Below are 20494 nucleotides of genomic sequence, written 5' to 3'. Positions count from 1 at the left end.
TAATAGAGTAGTAGACGACTTTGACTAACAGCTCCAGGTTTCAGGTCATACAATGGCCGTTTGTACACTTTGAGCACAAGTCATAGAGCTGCAGGCATTTATGAGACTCTTGGAAGCGGGAGCCATTGTAAGAACATTAACTTTAAAAACAGAGAATCTGCTGAAAGAACTAAATAGAAATGGATGTGATCCATCACTGGCTAAACCTGAAGGAAGCTAAGTTCTTAAGTTGGCCTATGGATCCAACAGAAAAGAAACAAAAAAGGTAAACAAACCCTAGGTCCCAGGGAACGTGATCCGCAGAGATTTGGAACTGGATGCAACTTTACCCCAAGTGAAAGCACTTCCATAAGTGCTCGCTAGAGGGCCAGCATGGAGGGTCTCCATTCAACCCACTGTGGCAGTGATTCTCAACTGGGCGATCTGGACTCCTAGAGACCTAGGACAGTGTCTCTAGACATTACCCATTGTCACGCTGGTGGGGAGGATTGCTAGTGGGTAGAGGCCCAGGATGCAGCTAAACACCCTACAGTGCACAGGACAGCCCCAGCACAAAGAATCATTTGGCCATGAGTGTCAATGGGGCAGAGGCTGTGAAACCTTGAGCCACAGCAAACAGGAAAAGCACAAGAATCAAATCTGTGGCAACCAAATCTTCCCCCTAGGGTCCATAAGTAACCTTGCAAGGTGCTCATTTGCTGGACTTTTGACATCATTAGCAAAGATTCGCTTTTAGGACAAAGGACCCAGCTTGCTAGCTGGTGAGAAAAGCAAGCAATGCTCAATAAGATGAATTTCCTTCGTTTTTTAGAGGGTTCCAGGGCATTGAGCCTTTAAAAGGTAACCCAGGACATGACATTGCAGACCGGGGGTTACATTAGGGTATTTGGGCCTGTACTAAACAAAACCAGCCTTGGGTCTTCATGTCAGGACTCTGGCCAAACACTCCCGCCTGCCTCAAAACCAAAGGGAGTATGCACGCGTGTGCATGCACACACACGTGAACATTTATGAGAAAGTGTTGTTCTTTGGCTAAATGGGTACATCCTTAGTTTCAAGCATTGACAAGAGGCAAAGGTCACAGTAGAGGAGCTTGCAGACTACCCAAATACCGCATAGAACAGGTAGAAGCCGCCAGTATGGCTGCAGTTCACATACCTGTCCGTGGGCTATGACATTTAATGGCAACAGTCTCTGTATATTATAGTCCAAGTATGTATGGTTGCTAAGGAAACAGGGACATTCTTAATGATACAATCAGGTTTAAACACGAATGTCAGTGGCGATCTCATCCAAGAACTTGGCTTGTTTTTGCATTTCTCTTGCTCTCAACTCCAACAGATTAATCTGATGATGTGTGCTGCTGATATAGAGCAGGAATCTAGCTAGCCCCTTCTAGATACCAAGAGAAATTCAGTATTTAGATATTGACATTTAGCTCTTTCTCAGGCTGAGTTCTCCGGTTTGGAGAAAACGTCTTGCTCTCTGGCTTGACTTTTCTCTCTACTCAAGAACATGAGCAGAACAGTCAGCAATGTTTGTTAGTTTTTCTAACCCATGCTCCCCAGCCAACAGCTGCAGTGACTTTGACAGTCACAAATATTTTACTAGTATATGATGCCAATATTTCTGATAAATACTGCTGATTTTTCTAAGACGATCTATTATAAGTCACAATCTCATAGTCATCTCGTGCTAACAGCGAGGTATGAGCTTGGAGGTTATTTTCAAGCTGTTTTTCTTGGTTCTGTTTCCTTTATTTTAGTCTAGAACTCCAGCAATTGCACGGTATTGCATTTCATTTCTGTCATTCTAACTGTACTTTAAAATATTTAATTACAATCGATGGAATCTCCCTTCCTTTATGGAAACAGATCCAAGGCAAATCTATAGCGTTTGTGAGTCTGAGATGAGAGTTATTCGTTTTAAAAACAATTACTATTTATTTTCTAAAAACATGGTGCTTTCCAAGTACTCATCAACCAGTTTCCCAGTAGCTGTTCTCCATTCTTCCTAAGCAGAGAGCACACACTTTAAAGGTAACAAATAACGTAGCTCCCTCTAAGTTCCTTATGCATTATATCTCTTACTAATAAAATAAGTGAAATAAAGACAACTGCTAGTCGTCTTTAATGGACCGTGGGCAGGTTTCCATGATTTTTCACAGCATTAACCAGAGGTTTTTCCCCAAAAACTAAACTAGTGTTCTATATCATAGAGTTCTGAAATTAGTCCGTTAGGGAGAAGAAAATATCAAAGCTAGAGAATTCTAGTAGTTACTGTCCCCTGCCATCCAAACACACAAAACTACATACATATACTATCAGCAACACCCTCCAGAATGATGTTCCTGAATCCTCTGTAGAACAACCAGATGGCAGGCCTATTTCATCTAATCCTTACAAAGCGCTTAGAAATAGATCGTTTCAATTCCTAAAAATATCAACTTTCGGTGGCGGGATCCAACAATCCTCTGGCCTGGCCCGCAGCGCAGACAGGAGGGTCAACGAGCTCGTCCCATGTTCCTCAGCGCCCACCACTGCTCCAAGTGCAACCAATAAGCCCTGACAAGACACACACGTGTGGCCACTAGAGGTGGCCCATTTGCAGGAACCATTCCCCAGCCAAAAAGGAACAGTCACGCCATGGAAAACTCTCACTGGGTCCCTGGCTCTGTAAATGTGATCAAATTAAAGAACTGCCCAGGTGTCCGTCCTTGGGCTATGCGGACCCGCGCGCGGCACCAGACCCCTACCTCGGACTTCCACGCGACGTAGGGCTGGCCATGGCTGTTGGGTGGGGACTGGAACTTTCTCTGCTGGAGCCACCTCCTGGGAGAAGCGAAGATGCTATTGGAGCCTCCCCCGGAGGAGCAGAGGATGGCGCTGCGGCCACTGCCCGGTCCGGCCAGGACCGAAGGCAGGTCCCAGGCCATGCTCTTCTTGAGGCCGCTGCGACCCAGGGGGACCTCATAGTCAAAGTGGAAGCTGCCAGAGGGCGACTTCTCCTGTGGGGTACTCGGAGTGGAAAAGGATGAGCAGAGGGGTCTCGGGGGTGGGAGGCGGTTGGCCCGGGGCTGTGGGCCCCGAGGAGAGGGCGCCGAGCGGGGCCCGAGGCCCTCGGCCGCGGGCAAGGGGGAGCAGAGGCGGCCCCCGGCGGCCCCCGGCGAGCCGCCCTCCACGCCCACCTCGCCCCCGCAGCCGCGGATCAGAGCAGGGTCCAAGCTGCGGGTCTGGCGCAGCTTCCTCTTGGAGAAGCCCTGGGCTGAGGCCGAGCCGCTCGAGGCCGGCGAGGAGCAGGAGAAGACACTGTGGAGCAGGCTTTGCGCGGACATCTCGGCAGGGCTATGCCCGAGGGCCACCCTCTTCCCGCTCTCGGAATGCTAGCGATTTGGGGCGCGGAAAGAAAGGGGGCGCAGGCGACGCTGCCAAGCTCGGAGTGTGGTGGAGGACAGTGCCAGGCTCACGTGCCACCAGCGCACTACAAGTGCCCGGTTGGAGGCAGAAGCAGGAGATCCATCATCAGCCTTCTAGGAAAAGGGTCGGAGGGCCTTCTGCAGTGGCTACGACCTTGCCCTGGATCCAAAGTTGCGGAGGGGGTAAGGAAGAGGAGGCGGACGGTCCGGCGCTCGCTGGGTTCCCAGTTCCAGCCCGCCAGCGCCACTCCGCCTTTCCAGCCGAGGAAGGAGACTCCGGGCTCCTGCTCCCTGGCTCTAGGCAGCCCCGAAGTCTCCAGCAAGCTCCTCCTCGCACCCTGAGGACGGTCGTGGGGGGCTAGGGAGGAGGCCGCCTGGGCGTGCGCCCAGGGCGCGTCTAAGCTCCCAGGGCAACAACAGGGACTTCCTCCAGCGAGGGAGCTAGGCGCCGGGGCTGCGCCGCGGGGGCACTGTCGCCGTCTCCTGGGGCCCCTGAAGCTGCGTGTCTGGCCTCCACTTGGCTGCTGTGCTCACTCCTCCAAGGGGTTAGGCACGAGGATGTCTCCAAGCTCCAGGTTCCACAGGTTGCCAGTCTTACCACAAAGTGGGGACAAGGAGCCCACTTCGCCCAGGGCCTTCCAAGGACTGGGAGGCTACGACGGGAGAGAATTCCTGGCAATGCTCAGGGAGCTAAGGAGAAAACCCCAGGGGCGGGTACCCATGCTCCGCTCGGGGGGCACTCTTGATATCGCAGCCCAACCTTGAGCCCAGGGAAGGCGCGGAGAGGTCTCCGCACGCGCGCTCAGGCGGCAGCCGGGACCGGTACGGCGGGAGGGAAGCCAGGTCTGGCGCTGAGGCGGAGCCAGGAGCCGGAGAAAGCAGAACCTGGAGCAGTTTTCCAGGCGTCCAACCTGGGAGCCGCCCCTGATACCGGGTCTCCTGGGGAGAAAGCCGTGAGGACGGAAGTGCGGACCTTCTCCCGGGTCTCCCCTCCCCCAAATCGAGGGGGCGCCAGCTCCACTCACGTTTCTGGAAAGGAAAGGAAGTGTCAGATTGCACCCCACCCACTGGTGTCAGATGGGCAGCCCAGGACGGTTGCTCTGAAGTTGAAGTTAAATGTCCTGCCCTCCTTCCCCCTCCACCCCTGCTGGTTTTGTTTTTAAAAAGGCTAGAGATTCCTTCCGATGGGCTTGAGATGGGACCTACTAAGTGCTGGGGGGTGGAGGGGTGGCTCGCTGCGAAAATGTACTCTGGGAGGAGGGATAAGCGAGGCCGGGCGGGGTCAGGCGCCTCCGGCACGGGGCAGGCGCTGGACGCAGCGTCAGCCGGGAGCTGCGGAGATTGGCGCTCCCAAAGCGCTGGGTCTCTGGTTCGGCTCTGGGACGCCTCTGGGCGCAGCGCGCCAGGGCCACATTCCTAGGAGGCTGGAAAATGCTGGCGATGTCCGTGTTCCCTGCTTGGAAACCAGTCTGGGAACAGCTTCTTCTGCTACTGTCCCACCCCTGGAATCTATAAAATGCAAAAGCTCGCCTGCCTCTCCGCGGGCTTTTTGACGTAACATTTAAGTTTTGGAACGCTTCTTAACCATCTCATTAGGGGGAGCAGAGATAATGCTGGAAATACCAGCGTACTTTATATAACTCTCTTCGTGTGCCCCTTTACCACATCATTTCAGGGTGAAGAGAATTTTATACAAATGTAAAGGCGACTTTCCTTTACCATTTCTTTTATTAAAAAAAGTACAATGAACGTATGCATACAGGTGTGTCTGACACACACAGTCGCTTTGTTGTGTATATATCAGCATTATCCAACTTTGATTTTGGAAGATTTCTTTTATTCCCTATAAAATTTTCAGGGGGAAAATTAATTTCTTTGTCTTTTTAAAAACTGTGTTCGATGTTCCTAGATATTCGACTATCTAGGAGAAGGCACGCTATGAAATCTATTGTAATTCACAGAAGAATTCGATGCCTCAACAAGGGCTTTTTCCTCACCCCAGGCTCTCTGATGTACATTGTAGTTTTTTTGTAAACGCGGCAGAACAGGCTGCGCCCAGGGAATTCCTTCCAGTCACACTAGGAGCTATCTGCTGCCTGAAGACCAAAGAGCTACAGACTTTACATTACACTGCCATCCATGTCTTCTCACCCAGAAACTTCAGCATTTTCAATGGCTGGCGATTGGGTGTTCTGTGGGGAGGCACAACATTTAAAATCGCTTACTGCTTACTTCCTTGCCTGACTTCCACCAAATAACATGTGGGGGATTGTTGGTGTTTGCGTTCTTCTCTCCTCAAAAGGAGTCACTTTAGAAGTAAAAGAGGGTGGGTCTTGCCTGCCCTTGTCTTCCTTAGCAATACCTTGTAACTTGTCACGAGTAATGAAAACACTTAATGTCTCTACCTTTGGATACCATTGCATGGAATTGGTTATGCCTCACTGGAGTTTGGCATTTGGGGTAGATGGTTAACAAAGTCACACTCCATAGAATCACTTATAACTCAAGGTGGTTGAGCAAATGTAATTTAGGGTTCATATACATTCTGTTTCTCTAAGCCCATATGATGACCACGGGGTTGAAAATGCAACCCTGGCATAATTATGTCGGGCTCATAAGAATGCCCTCCAGGCACGAATTCACACATTCTTGGTCATGGAGAGCCAGTGAGCAGAGGAGCACGTCTATTGGCACTTGGTGCTTGGAGCAGACACATCCAGTTCATTCATCATCTTGTTTCTAAGGGGTCCTGACCCTCCATTAGCCTGGGGCTTGCCTCACAGTTGGAAACAATGAATAAATTGTTTAAATATTCATAAGTAAAGCTCAGGCTCCTTTAAAAAAACCCAGTATAAGTATATGTACTTTTAAAACACAGTGAAAAAAATGGCACTTCTGGAAAGAAAACGTTTATAAGAAAAGTATTCGAATTTTTAAGTGATATTTTAAAAACTATTTTGATTTCCAACCTGATTGCTATTAGGTTTATTTTGCGGTCATTGTGGCTTATGGTATATTCATTCATTCTTAGTTAGGGCATCCTAGTTTACTCTTGTGTGTTATACAATCACTTTGCTTATATAGACCTACTCACATGGACCTTTCTGATTGATTGTCATATTATGACAAACTTGATTAAGGAAGATCGCGGTTTCATTTACCAATTACAAAAACGGCTGGTCTGCTCTGCTAATCCCCAGAGCCTTTCTCACTATTCATAAACCTGCTTAAGAACCAATAGAAATGGTAGCCCAGAAACAAATAATCTGGAATATATATATACTTTAAAAATCAAGTCTCTAAGACTTTGCTCCTTCATTTGGGCATTTGCTATTGAAAAGTAGTATCCATATTTGTGGGATTTTTGTTTTGTTTTGTTTGCCTCAGAGCTCAAGTTAATCAAAGCCTTAGGATACCTTTTATTAAAGGACAGAACAGTCTGTTCACTATTCATTCCCCATTATACTTATCCCAGAAGTTCATGATTTAAAAAAAATCTGTTCCACCTGACCTGTGGTGGCGCAGTGGATAAAGCGTCGACCTGGAACGCTGAGGTCACCAGTTAGAAACCCCCAGGCTCGCCTGGTAAGGGCACATACAAGAAGTAGATACTATGAGTTGATGCTTCCTGGTCCTTCTGACCCCCTCCCTTTTCTCTCACTCTAAAAAATCAATAAATAAAATCTTTTTTTAAAAAAAAAAGAGTATGAAAAGGGGAGGGGAAAAAATCTGTTCCATCTGGTCATGGCATAAGAATATTCTAATGAAAGTTCTAGAGGCCTTGGTCTGACATCAAGGTATCCTCTTATCAAGAATCCCAGAAAACTTATCAGTTTTCTCTCTACTCCCTTGACACCCTGTTCTATAAACATATACATGTTACTACCCAAGAATATGGTCCATTAAACTTAACTTTCCTCTTTCTTAACTTTATCCCTTGAAATTTTTCTTATCTGCAGCCAAAATTCCTCTTTCCCCTTGGTGTTAAGACCCTTGAGCTATTTGGAGATTTTGATCCTGCCCCTTGAGTCTGACTCTGTGGTTTGGCTACACTATAAAGTTCATATTTTGCTTGAAAAGCATCATTGTAGACGATGTCCTCTGGATTTCCTCCAGTCGCTCATTTCTTTGCAGTCCTGAGGTCCAATATTTCAGGTTAGGGCATCCTGTTTTGCCCTTGTTTTGTTATATAATCCCATTGCTTATAGAGTCCCAAGTCACATTGCACTTCCTGATTGACTGCCCTTATATAATATTTCAGATTTCTATCTGATTGGCTCCCAGGTCTTAGTCAGCATCACTGATTTTTGTTTCATCCTGTCTGTCTCTCAAACTGGTTCTGATCCCTCTGGTATCATTTCCACCTTAGCAGCGTGCAGGGTAAACGGCTCATAGCACCTCGCTCTCCCGTAGAAGTCAAGGGTTCTGCCTCCAAGCTCCTGAACCAAGAAAAGAGGAACATGATTGTAATCTGCATTGTGTGAAATATATGAGAAATGTGTGGAGAACTTTTACAGGGTTTAGGAATGCTAATTACATTAAATAGCCAGATTGCCCTACGCCTAAACTACTTCTTGACTGCAAGCAAGGAATGTTTTGCAGCTGAACTAAGAATGTTTCTTTAGATTCCTATTCTGGTATCTCCCTGAATGAATATAATTGCCAAGAAACTTACACTACAATTGATGGATGTTAGTGGAGGTAAATCTGCAGTTGCAGGATATTTCCATATGGATAAGATTAGTAAAAACTTACTTTCTTAAACACCAACCCAGCACTGAGGAACAGGAATCATTTTCCAAAAAATGGAAGGGTTGTCATAGTCACTCTCCAGAAGGTAAATATAATGATTTGCAAGATGTAAGGGTTATTTGAGAGCTTGAGTCCTAACTGGTACTATGGTGTGAGAAGACAGACAAAGTTGTAAGTTTCTCTCTTCACCTTACAGAACAATGTAATATTATAATACCAGAAGAGATATTCAAGAAGAAAAAGGGAAAGGGTGCTAAACATGACTATACTGCTTTCTAAATCAAACTTAGTGTTGTACTCAAGATCATTTGCTCAGACAGTTTGTTCCTGACCCTTTAATCAAAACAATATAAAAACAACACTTGTTGGAATTTACTGTATAGTGGGCACTGAGCTGAAATTATACATGCACTATCCAAATCAACAGTCACCCCCACACAAAATTGTAATACTTAACCCTCAGTTTTATAGATGAAGAAAACCAAGACCTACACCAGTCCCGTAGGTTTCCCCCTGGGTAAGTGGCAGAGATAGTATTCAGATCTATGTGATCTAACTTTGACCGCTAACTCTTGTGGGACTAGAATTGCAGATTAAGGTGCCATTCGATTTAGAAATGCTTTGGGACCCTTTTGGAATGGATTTCAATTTGTTGATTTCTTATCTAGTTATGTGACCTTGGGCACAGCACTTTACAGTTCTCATTCTCACTGTCCACCTGCAAAATCATACCCACTTCAGAAGACATCGAGATGAGTAACAGACCTAATGTATGTCGAATGCTTAGCACAGAACATTCTAAAAAAATGAATATAATGATAGGGTTATATAAGCAATACAAAATCTATTATTTTTAAATTATATCATAAATCCAGATATATTGAACAACCATACCTAATGTGAGTTCACCTGGTCTTACACTCAGAAGACCTACTCAGACCTTTCGAACTTGTTAATGAATTGTTTGCTTAAAATTATTTGAAAAAGACCCATGGTCAACCCGGTGACTAGTCACAGCTGAGATTTTCACCACTCTCCTCAAGTTTCAGTGAGGTGTTGTCAGTACCAACTAAATTATATCAGCATGGGCTTTCAAAACAGGGCTCTTTCTTGAGTTAAATGAAAGACAATTTGGGGTTTTCTATATTCAGGATTTTTTCTGCCTCTTTTATTACATTTCTATATCAACAGGCCAGTTTCTTGGCTCCATATTTGGGATCAATTTCACATTGCCCAAAATTAGAAACACGACCCTCTTTTTAAAGCAGGCACCCAGTTTAGGTTTTCATATCCATCTAGTTAAGATCAAGATCTATAACAATTTCTTTTGACATTATATTCAGAAACCTAAATGACTATTTTTATAATCTATCTCACTTATCCCCACTGCGTGTCTAATTTCACCATCCCTAACCAATCATGGCACAGTGGATAGAGCGTCAACCCGGACTGCAGAGGTAGCTGACAGGAGGCCTGCGGTTGCCAGCTCAAGCCCAGAGTCACCAACTAGATCCTGAGGTCACCAGCTTGATCTCAAGGTTGCCAACTTGAGCCTGAAATCACCTGTTCAGTCCCTGGTCAAGGCACATATGAGAAGCAATCAATGGATGTACAATTACATGAAACGAGTTGATGCTTCTCTCTCTCTCTCTCTCTCTCTTTCTCTCTCTCTCTCTTTTCCTGTCTCTCTCTCTCTCAAAATAAATAAATTAATTAAGGGAAAAGTTCCTGTATCACTTGCAACACTGTCCATTCTCTCGTTGTCTGTGCGAATATTAGCAACGTGCTGTATGTTTTCTAGTGTTTGATCCTCACCTTCTAAAAGCAGTCTGCATAGACACGCTGTTCTACCCTTTCACTTACATGTTGATTTCTCCAGTTGGTGTGAAGATAGTATTTTTAAATATGAACCCTTTTGTTTTCAGGGCACCCATCAGTGAGGCAGCTGAAAAGCAAGGCTGAACAAAAATCTTCAGCCAGGTTGCAGTATGGATGTGCTTAGCAGAGTGCCAGGGGCCATTCATAAAACAAGCAATTGTTTACCCGCAGCCAGCATTAAAAGAATATTCCAACAGCAAATCCTAAATGCATGACCGTTGTCATTTTTGTTTTTAGTTTCAAAAATCAGGAGTCTTTTAATAATAATAATACGAATTGTCTAACAACCAAATTGCATTTCGGCTTATCAACATTTTTGAATATGCACGTTGTGCCGGAGCCTTTCCTTCCTTGTTAGTTTCACTTTCTTCTGTCATTGAGGGTGAAGGTGTCTCAAAGTAAATGCATTTTAGCTGAACCTGGTGTGTGGCTCACCTGTACTTTATTACTTAAAGTATTTCTTTTTTTGTATTTTTCTGAAGCTGGAAACAGAGAGAGATAGACTCCCGCATGCGCCCGACCGGGATCCACCCGGCACGCCCACCAGGGGGCGATGCTCTGCCCCTCCGGGGCATTGCTCTGTTGTGACCAGAGCCACTCTAGCGCCTGGGGCAGAGGCCAAGGAGCCATCCCCAGCGCCCGGGCCAATCTTGCTCCAATGGAGCCTCGGCTGCGGGAGGGGAAGAGAGAGACAGAGAGGAAGGAGAGGGGGAGGGGTGGAGAAGCAGATGGGCGCTTCTCCTGTGTGCCCTGGCCGGGAATCGAACCCGGGACTTCTGCACGCCAGGCCAACGCTCTACCACTGAGCCAACCGGCCAGGGCTTAAAGTATTTCTTAACATCTCCCTGTAATATGTTTTAGAACTTTTGAGGATGAAGAATTATGAAATAATGTAAACCATTTTTAACATTTTGTTAATTACTCTGAAATTTCCCATAGTCTAAACATTTTTTCAATATTTCTAATTTTTCAAAGTAACTAAATAATGTGGAGTTTTTCCTCTAAAATTTTCATTTTCCCCCCCATAATCTTCACTCATCTATGTTGAATAGAAACAGGATAACGTATTTGCCCAACATGTGCTTCTAGTGACAAGATAGGGTGGGGTGTGTAAAGAAGAGGGGAAGAGAAAAATGGGTGCTGTGCCTTGGCCTTTATATTTGTTTCTCATCTACTTTACTTAGAAATAACCTACCAGCAATAAACTGTATCAGTGAGCATTGACAGCTATGCATACCTATGAGACCACCAGCAAAATTCGGATTCAGCACGCTGCCATCACTTCCTGGTATGCTTTTATTAATGCTCCAAGAACATTGACAACTAGATTATGCCCCACATAATGGTTAAATTGGGCCTTCAGTCAATATAGAAAGGGAGAAAGAACTAAATAGAGATCAGAGCTTTTTACTTCTTGTGATGGGTTCTGTTGTGTCCCCTCCAAAAAGATACATTCAAATCCTAATCCATGGTACTGGTGAATGTGACCTTATTTGGAAACAGGGTACTTGCAGATGGAATCAAGTTAAGATTAGGTCAGACTGCATTTGTGGGTGAGGGCGGGTCCTAAATCCAAGGACTTGTGTGTTTAGAAGAGATAGAACACAGCTTGGATAGACACACATGCACGTACATGGTGGAAAGACCACATGAAAATGAAGCAGAGAGAGATTGGAGTGCTGTGTCTACAAGCCAAAGGTTACCAAGGATTGCAGACAACCTCCAGGAGCTAGAAGAGAAGCAGGAACCAGACTCTCCCTGACAGCCTCCAGAGGGAACCACTCCTCTCACCCGCCATCTTGATGGTGGCTGTCTGGCCTTCTTAACTGTGAGAGAATACATTTCTCTTGTTTTAAGTCATCCAGTTTGTGGTAATTCGTTACACTTCTTAAGCATAGTACACCACAGCTTGGTTCTCATTCTTTCTAACTATGTAATAAAACCCAGAGCCAAGGAATTAATTGATCAAAAAGCAATCTCAGAGAATTTAAAAGTAAGAATGGCTAATGAATGCTGTCAGCGTTTCATTTGAAAAGAAAGGAGAAAAACGATCAACCCATCAGACATCATGCCTAGGTGTTCCGCATGATGAGCGCCATCACTGTCATAGCAGCAGCTTCGCTGCGGCTGGGTCCCACACGTGGGTCTAGCCCCCCTTCGGGATGGCGTGGACTTCTCCCTCTGGGAAACTTCTGCCCTTCTGTGCATTTGTTTCAAGAAAAGTGTTTGGGGTTTAATTTTGTAATTGACCAATGGCACATAGAAGTGTATCACGGACGCAAGCCAGAAAGAGAAACTAAAATCCGGAGAACTGTGATGCTTTCATTTAACCTTTTTTGGTGTTTAATTCACTCTGCATTAAAGAGGCTGAGCGCACCCCTGAGATGCAAATGCGTTCAAGTGCCCGGCTCAAGAGAAATAAATGCCTTTGAAAGAACGGCTGGGAGCTGATCAAACTCCTCAACGGACATGGAAAACTGAAGCCCACTGAGGTTTGCTCGAGACAGACCACCAGCCAGGCAGTAGAAAAAGCAGAGCTGCTCAAGTTCAGGACTGCACGCCCTTCATTTGCCTCCTGTACAATTTATTGGGAATTCCTCGGGTATTTTTCACAGTTCACTGCTTTGTGGCATGACACAGATTAGAGACATACCAAAGAACTCCCACCCCCTTCTCTTTTAAAGACATACGAATGAAATAAGTCACACAAGGATTGTAATAGCAGGTTGTAGACCAGGGAGCAAAATGTAAGGGGTTTTCTCCTTTTTAAATGGAAATGGCTTGCCCTGGCTGGTTGGCTCAGTGGTAGAGTGTCGGCCTGGCGTGCAGGAGTCCCAGGTTCGATTCCCGGCCAGGGCACACAGGAAAAGTGCCCATCTGCTTCTCCACCCCTCCCCCTCTCCTTCCTCTCTGTCTCTCTCTTCCCCTCCCGCAGCAGAGGCTCCACTGGAGCAAAGATGGCCCGGGCACTGGGGATGGCTCCTTGGCCTCTGCCCCAGGCACTAGAATGGCTCTGGTCGCGGCAGAGCGACGCCCCAGAGGGGCAGAGCATCGCCCCCTGGTGGGCGTGCCGGGTGGATCCCGATCGGGCGCATGCGGGAGTCTGTCTGACTGTCTCTCCCCGTTTCCAGCTTCAGAAAAATACAAAAATAAATAAATAAATAAATAAAAAATGGAAATGGCTCCACAAAGCAGTGTCACCGAGTTGGCAAATGCTAACTGCCCAGGAAGGATAATCATACAGCTAATTGTTAGTACAGGCTCAGCTACTAACTAGCCCAGTCCACTCACCTTATGCAAAATAAGTCCCTACTCACTTCCCAGGTCTTGGCTTAAGCATCACTCTCTTGAGAAGCTCTCCCTGATTTCCCCTGTAGCTAAATTAGGTCCATGTGATATAGTTTCTTACTCTCAGACTTCTTCATGATAGCATTTACCAAAACAATAACTATATGGTACTCATTAGTGCAGTTATCTATGCTCAGGCTTTGACACCCTCAAGATCATATGCTTCCTGAAGCGAGTGACATCATTGTTTAGTTTCCCCCATGTGTTCCCTGTGCCGGAATAGCTCATATCACATAGGAATAAGAGTTTAATCAATAATTATAAACTGCCTGACCTGTGGTGGCGCAGTGGATAAAGCGTCGACCTGGAATGCTGAGGTCGCCGGTTTAAAACCCTGGGCTGGCCTGGTCAAGGCACATATGGGAGTTGATGCTTCCTGCTCCTCCCTCCCCCTTCTCTCTCTCTCTCTCTCTCTCTCTCTCTCTCTCTCTCTCTCTCTCCTCTCTAAAAATTAATAATAAAAAGTAAAATTAAAAAAATAATTATAAACTGAGCTCTCAGCCCCAGTATTCTTATCTGAATTTTGGCTCTTCTGGTCCCTGATGGCTCTTGCCTTCTGCGTCTCAGAAAACTTGGAATTATCTGTAGGCATCAGTGGGAAGTATCTTTATTGATCTTACTCGGTGCGGGAGCACTAAAATAAGCAATAATAATATGGGCATCTGCTTATCAAAACCATTGATATTTCATTAAATGCATGGCCTCTGAGTTGGATGTCCCCTACTTGGAAACCTAGGGGTGTGTGTGTGTGTGTGTGTGTGTGTGAGAGAGAGAGAGAGAGAGAGAGAGAGAGAGAGAGAGAGAGAGAGAGAGAAGACACATCAACCAAACTTGGACAAAGTTATTTAATTCTTCAGAGACTCAGGTCTTCTTCTGATACATGAAATTAACAGTTAAAGATGTAAAGCATTTAGTACATTTTCTTTTTTAATTTTTTAAAATTTATTTCAGTGAGAGAGGAAGGAGGACAGAGAGAGAAAGACAGGAACATTGAGCCATTCCTGTCTGTGCCCTGACTGGGGACCGAACCAGTAACCTCTGTGCTTTGGGACAATGCTCTAACCAACCAAGCTGCCAAGCCAGGGCATAATACATTTTCTGATATAGAACAAACACATAATAACTGTTACCTATTTTTTTTTTGTATTTTTCTGAAGCTAGAGACGGGGAGAGACAGTCAGACAGACTCCCACATGCGCCCGACCGGGATCCACCCGGCACGCCCACCAGGGGTGATGCTCTGCCCACCAGGGGGCGATGCTCTGCCCCTCCGGGGCATTGCTCTGCCGAGACCAGAGCCACTCTAGCGCCTGGGGCAGAGGCCAAGGAGCCATCCCCAGCGCCCGGGCCATCTTTCCTCCAATGGAGCCTTGGCTGCGGGAGGGGAAGAGAGAGACAGAGAGGAAGGAGGGGAGGGGGGTGGAGAAGCAGATGGGCGCTTCTCCTGTGTGCCCTGGCCGGGAATCGAACCCGGGTCCCCCGCACGCCAGGCCGACGCTCTACCGCTGAGCCAACCAGCCAGGGCTATTACCTATTACTAATAAAATTTATTAGCATAAATTACAGAAATAAGGCACATGATATGGCTTATCTAGACTTGTCTATCTGTATGTATTATCATGAAATCAAATACCTTATAAGAATAATAGTAATAATACCCAACCCTTAATGTGCATCAAGCACTTTGCCAAGTGCTTTATATGGATTACATATTATTTAATCCTCACAACTTGATGAGGTAGTTATTATCTTCAGTGTCCAAAGAAGGAAACTGAGTCACTAAAACGTTCAAGACTTGCCTAAGTGAGCCAGGATTTTTCCACATTGACTGGTCACTGTTGGAGCCAATAAACTAATCCCAACACACGATACTAACTGGGATTTTTTAATATTTTCTGTATAAGGTGTGTGACAAAAGAAAAGTCATGCTAATCTTTCCATTCACCCAATGTAGACCACATAGAGAGCTGGGAGTGTCGGTCTGGGGGTCAGGTGTGGAGGAAGGTAGGGGAAGGGCTAACCTTGCCCAAGCACCTATTCTATGCCAAAAACCTTTATACAGATTCTTTCTCTACCACATTGCTGTGGTGTGAATATTTGTATCACCATTTTATAAACCAGTGATTCATAGCTACATCTGTCTAACCTCAAAATCCATCTAATTCTCACTATACTTCATGAATGTTGAATCTGGCTAAAAAAGCGAAACAATCGCTGTCATCACAAAACATGAACGGGAGAATTTGCCCTTCGTCATTTCTGAATGTAGATGTAGTCATAGCTGTTTCTCGTGCATATTTTTATTTATTAAGAGTTCTAGCTTCCTTCAGGGTAAATCTTTAAGTTTTTTGTTTTCTCTAGTATCACTATCTAGTGCTTTAATATATATTAAAGCACTGTGAATATATTCTTTTGAGCATTTTTTATGTACTGCATATTCTTCTTAAGTTGCGAAGCCCCAGCCTGACCAGGTGGATAGCACAGTGGATAGAGCATCGACGTGGGACACTGAGGACCCAGGTTTCAAACCTGGAGGTTGCCAACTTGAGCCCGAGCTCATCCAACTTGAACACGGGTTCACCAGCTTGAGCACATGGTCGCAGGATTGAGTGTGGGATCACAGACATGACCTCAAGGTCTCTGGCTTGAGCAAGGGGTCCCCTCCCCCCGTCAACACACATATGAGAAAGAAATCAATGAACAACTAAGGTGTTGCAACAAAGAATTGATGCTTCTCATCTCTCTCCCTTCCTGTCTGTCCCTATTAGTACCTCTCTCTTCTGTCTGTCTGTCTGTCTGTCTCTCTCTCTCTCTGGCCAAAAAAAGAAAAGCTGTGAAGCCCCAAACAGACCCAGTACTCTTGTGAAGAACATATTCAAGCTCTGTTTAGTTTGATTGTGTGTGTCAAATAAGGAGTGAGGCTTTTATTCACCTTTTATAATTTGCTTGATGTCTTTAGGGTGGTGGTAAGTACATCAAATTCTTGTTATCTATAATGTCAAGGGAGGCCAATGCTGTTCAGAACAGCTCCTTTGGCCCAAGTGAGTTGTCATGAATGGAAAGTCAGTGTTCCTGAGCCAGATGATCCTTGGGGCCTTTCCAAATTGCCTGCTGGAGCAAACAGTGACTTCTTAAATGGAGATTTATCTGACAAAGCAGAGGTCCAAGAAACGATCTATTTGGCTCAAGCATATGACGCAAGGTGAATTGTTAAGATAATGGAAAAAACGTGTTTAAACTACTGTACGTGAGAGCCTGATTTGTGGAAATAATCAACTTTGATTAGATTGCATAAACTTTTTATTCTAAATATATTTATATATCACTGCTCAAAAAACTAGGGGATATTTCAAAATGAATATGAAGCGATAAAATATCCTCTAATTTTCTGTAAGCAGTGTCTATATCCTCTATTGACAGTAAGCACTTACATCTCAGTAGCTGCCTAGCAGTTTTTGTGCATGCAGTTATGGCCTGGGTCCACATCTCCTCTTTGACCTAGTTGTTAGTACCTCCACCAGTGATGAGATTCATCCAAGTTGGAGAAGCATAGCATCGAGTCCATGTAGTGGAGAAATGGAGAAAGCTATGGCATGGAAATGGCAAGTGACATGTCCATGATAGATGAGACTGTGTTCCATTCAGTGTTTTTACCCCAGAGTATTCCACAGTGCCTGATACAAGATAGGCACTCATTAAGATGAAAAAAATGAATGAGTGAGTGAATGAATGAGAGATTAATGGAGCTGGCATTCTTGCCACCTGGCACACTGAGGTCACCCTCCATAATGCACTTCTGAATTGCATATGTGACATTAATTCATTCAGCTCATTGCATTTTATTGAGACACAAGTCACATATCATAAAATGTACCCAATTTCAGCTCAGTTCATTTTAACTCAATTTAGGCAAACAGAGTTGAGTTACATATATTTATTTAAAGTCTTTTTGAAGATTTATTGGGAAACAAGGTGAACAGGCACCATTAAAACTAGTTTTGGAATCCATCTCTTGATTTACTTGTGAATGCATCACTTGAGACCAGTTGAGAAATGAGTATATTTTTCAAAATATATATTGACTATAACTAAAAGAGATCGCCTGATATATTTGTAACTTAGTGGAGAAATAGTCCCAGCAATGAGGAGCTTGCTCTTTTCAGTAAGAGTCTTGCTAGTGAAAAAGAGCTTCCAAAGGAGAGTCATGGGATTTTCCAATGATTGACCAGATCCAGAGGCTAAGACTTCTAAAAAGGAGCCAGATGGATTTATTATTACTGATTTCCAGCAAGATAAAGTATTTGTTTTCACAGATTGCTTTAGTGTACTGGTTTCACATTTACTGTTGTTTTAAAAGGCAAATTAAAAACACTGGAAGTGAGAGGGCCAGATAAAACCCAATCCCAAACTGCCCTGGAGGAACAGTCATTGATAAAGGGATCGTGACCCCCCTTCTGTGGCCCTGGACAGCCCAGAGCCCAAGGGATTGTTTGCTTTTTAACTCTCTCTATTTGAAAAAGATTTAATCCATGGTCAACTGGCTTCTTTCTCTTCTAGGAGCTCAAATTATTAGTCTCATACTGACTATCACCAACTTTTTTTTTTAGTGAGAGACAGATAGGAACAGATAGACAGAAAGGGAGAGAGATGAAAAGCATCAATTCTTCGTTGAGGCACCTTAGTTTCTCATTGATTGCTTTCTCATATATGCCTTGACTGGGGGGCTCTAGCAGAGTGAATGACCCCTTGCTCAAGCCAGTGACCTTGGGCTTCAAGCCAGCGACCTTTGGGCTCAAGCCAGCGACCATGCGGACATGCCTATGATCCCACACTCAAGCCAGCAACCCTGCACTCAAGCTGGTGAGCCCACACTCAAGCCAGTGACCTCTGGGTTTCAAACCTGGGTCCTCTGTGCCCCAGTCCAATGCTCTATCTACTGCATCACCACCTGGTCAGGCCAGGCTGTCATCAACTTTAAAAATTTTTATTTTGCAGCCTGACCTGTGGTGGCACAGTGGATAAAGCTTCGCCCTGAATGCTGAGGTCTCACGTTCAAAACTCTGGGCTTGCCTGGTCAAGGCACATATGGGAGTTGATGCTTCCTGCTCCTCCCCCCTTCTCTCTTTCTCTCTCCTCATTTAAAATGAATAAATAAAATCTTTAAAAAATAAAAATTTAGGCCCTGGCCGGTTGGCTCAGTGGTAGAGCGTTGGCCTGGCGTGCAGGAGTCCTGGGTTCGATTCCCGGCCAGGGCACACAGGAGAAGCACCCATCTGCTTCTCCACCCCTCCCCCTCTCCTTCCTCTCTCTCTCTTCCCCTCCCGCAGCCAAGGCTCCATTGGAGCAAAAAGTTGGCCCGGGTGCTGAGGATGGCTCCATGGCCTCTGCCTCAGGCACTAGAATGGCCCTGGTTGCAACAGAGCAATGCCCCAGATGGGCAGAGCATCGCCCCCTAGTGGGCATGCCGGGTGGATCCTGGTCAGGTGCATGCAGGAGTTTGTCTGACTGCCTCCCTGTTTCCAACTTCAGAAAACTAAATAAATAAATAAATAAATAATTATTTTTCAATTACAGTATACATTAAATATTATTTTGTAATCTTTTCAGGTATATAACATAGTGAGTAGACAATCATGTACTTTACAAAATGTTCCCCCTGATATTTCCAGTGCCCACCTGGCACCATGCATAGTTATTTCAACATTACTGACTATATTCCCTATGCCTTACTTTACATCCCTGTGACTGTTTTGTAACTACCAACTGGTACTTCTTAATCCCTTTGTTTTTTTCCCAGCCCCCAATCCTTTCCCTTCTGGCAACCATCAGTCTATTCTCTGTTTCTATGAGTCCATTTCATTTTTTTTATTTTGTTTTTTCGATTCTACATATAAATGAAGTCATATGGTTATTTGTCTTTCTTTGTCTAACTTAATTCACTTAACATAATACCCTCTAGGTCCATCCATGCTGTCGCAAAAAGTAAGATTTCACTCTTTTTAATGGCTGACTAATGTTCCATTTTATATAAGTACTACCTTTTTTTTTTAACATAGTTGTCTATTGATGGGCACTGGAGTTGCTTCCATTCGTTGGCTATTGTAAATAGCACTGCAGTGAACATAGTGCTGCATATATTCTTTTTAATGTTTTGGATTTCTTTAGATATATCCCCAGAAGTGGAATTGCTGGGTCATAAGGCAGTTCCTTTTCTAACTTTTTGAGAACCCTCCATACTGTTTGTGGCTGTACTATTTGCATTCCTACCAATAGTTTAGGAGGGTTTTCTTTTCTTTACATCCTTGCCAACACTTGTTTGATCATCAACTTTTTAAAAAGATTTTATTTATTGATTTTACAGAGGGGGGGTAGAGCAAGAAGTATCAACTCATAGTTGCTTCATTTTAGTTGTTTATTGATTGCTTCTCATATGTGCCTTGACCAGGCAAACTCAGGGTTTCGAACCAATGACCTTGGCATTCCAGGTTGATGCCTTATCCACTACGCCACCACAGGTCAGGCTAATCATCAATTTTTAAAGGACGGTATTAACTCAATGAAACCATCATCTGATAAGATTGAAACCCCAATAAAAGTAACCTGCTGGTGAGAAAGACCTTTTCTAGTTTTTGTTTTGTTTTTGTTTTTTTGGAGGGAGGCAGGGGTCAGCTGTTATGTTCTATGTTAAAGTGCTAAGGGAAATGAAACCTCTCCCAACATATAGCCCCTTTTGTGTGACAACCACAGTACACCTTGGAAATACTGACTTTCCCTCATGACCTTTATAGACAAAGAAAAGCTCTGGCACAGTACTCCTGACTAATCTGACCCAAATCAGACATAGTTTCAACAGATGGGTTTGACCCTCCAAATTCTTGTCAAAACATCTCTTGAGCTACATCTCCCCAAAATGGACGAGCATGGTTTTTTTTTACCCTTAGTCAGTCAGTCAACAAATATCAAGCAACCATTTATGTACTAGGAGTTCTCCTATATAATATAACAGTAAACAGGAAAGAAAGCTTCCCTGCCTTCAAAAAAGTCATCAACTTGCAAAGGGAGGTACATAACCCATCAACAAGTTAATGTACAATTTCAAGA

At 44.6% G+C, this 20494-nt stretch overlaps 1 protein-coding gene across 1 annotated transcript in view; it reads right to left on the bottom strand.

The window, feature by feature from the left end:
* The window catches only part of ARHGAP6 (Rho GTPase activating protein 6), a 460565-nt gene extending 456020 nt beyond the window's left edge, over positions 1–4545 (bottom strand). The window contains exon 1 of the mRNA XM_066249698.1: positions 2756–4545. Coding sequence (XP_066105795.1) covers positions 2756–3334 — 579 coding nt within the window. The 5' untranslated portion in view covers positions 3335–4545. The remainder of the gene's footprint in view (positions 1–2755) is intronic.
* Positions 4546–20494: the final 15949 nt, after the last annotated feature.

The sequence above is a fragment of the Saccopteryx bilineata genome, chromosome X, assembly GCF_036850765.1.
Source record: "Saccopteryx bilineata isolate mSacBil1 chromosome X, mSacBil1_pri_phased_curated, whole genome shotgun sequence".
NCBI classification, from domain to species: Eukaryota; Metazoa; Chordata; class Mammalia; order Chiroptera; family Emballonuridae; genus Saccopteryx; species Saccopteryx bilineata.
Note: the sequence above shows the minus strand (reverse complement) of the source record. Positions and strands in the feature narration are given on the sequence as shown.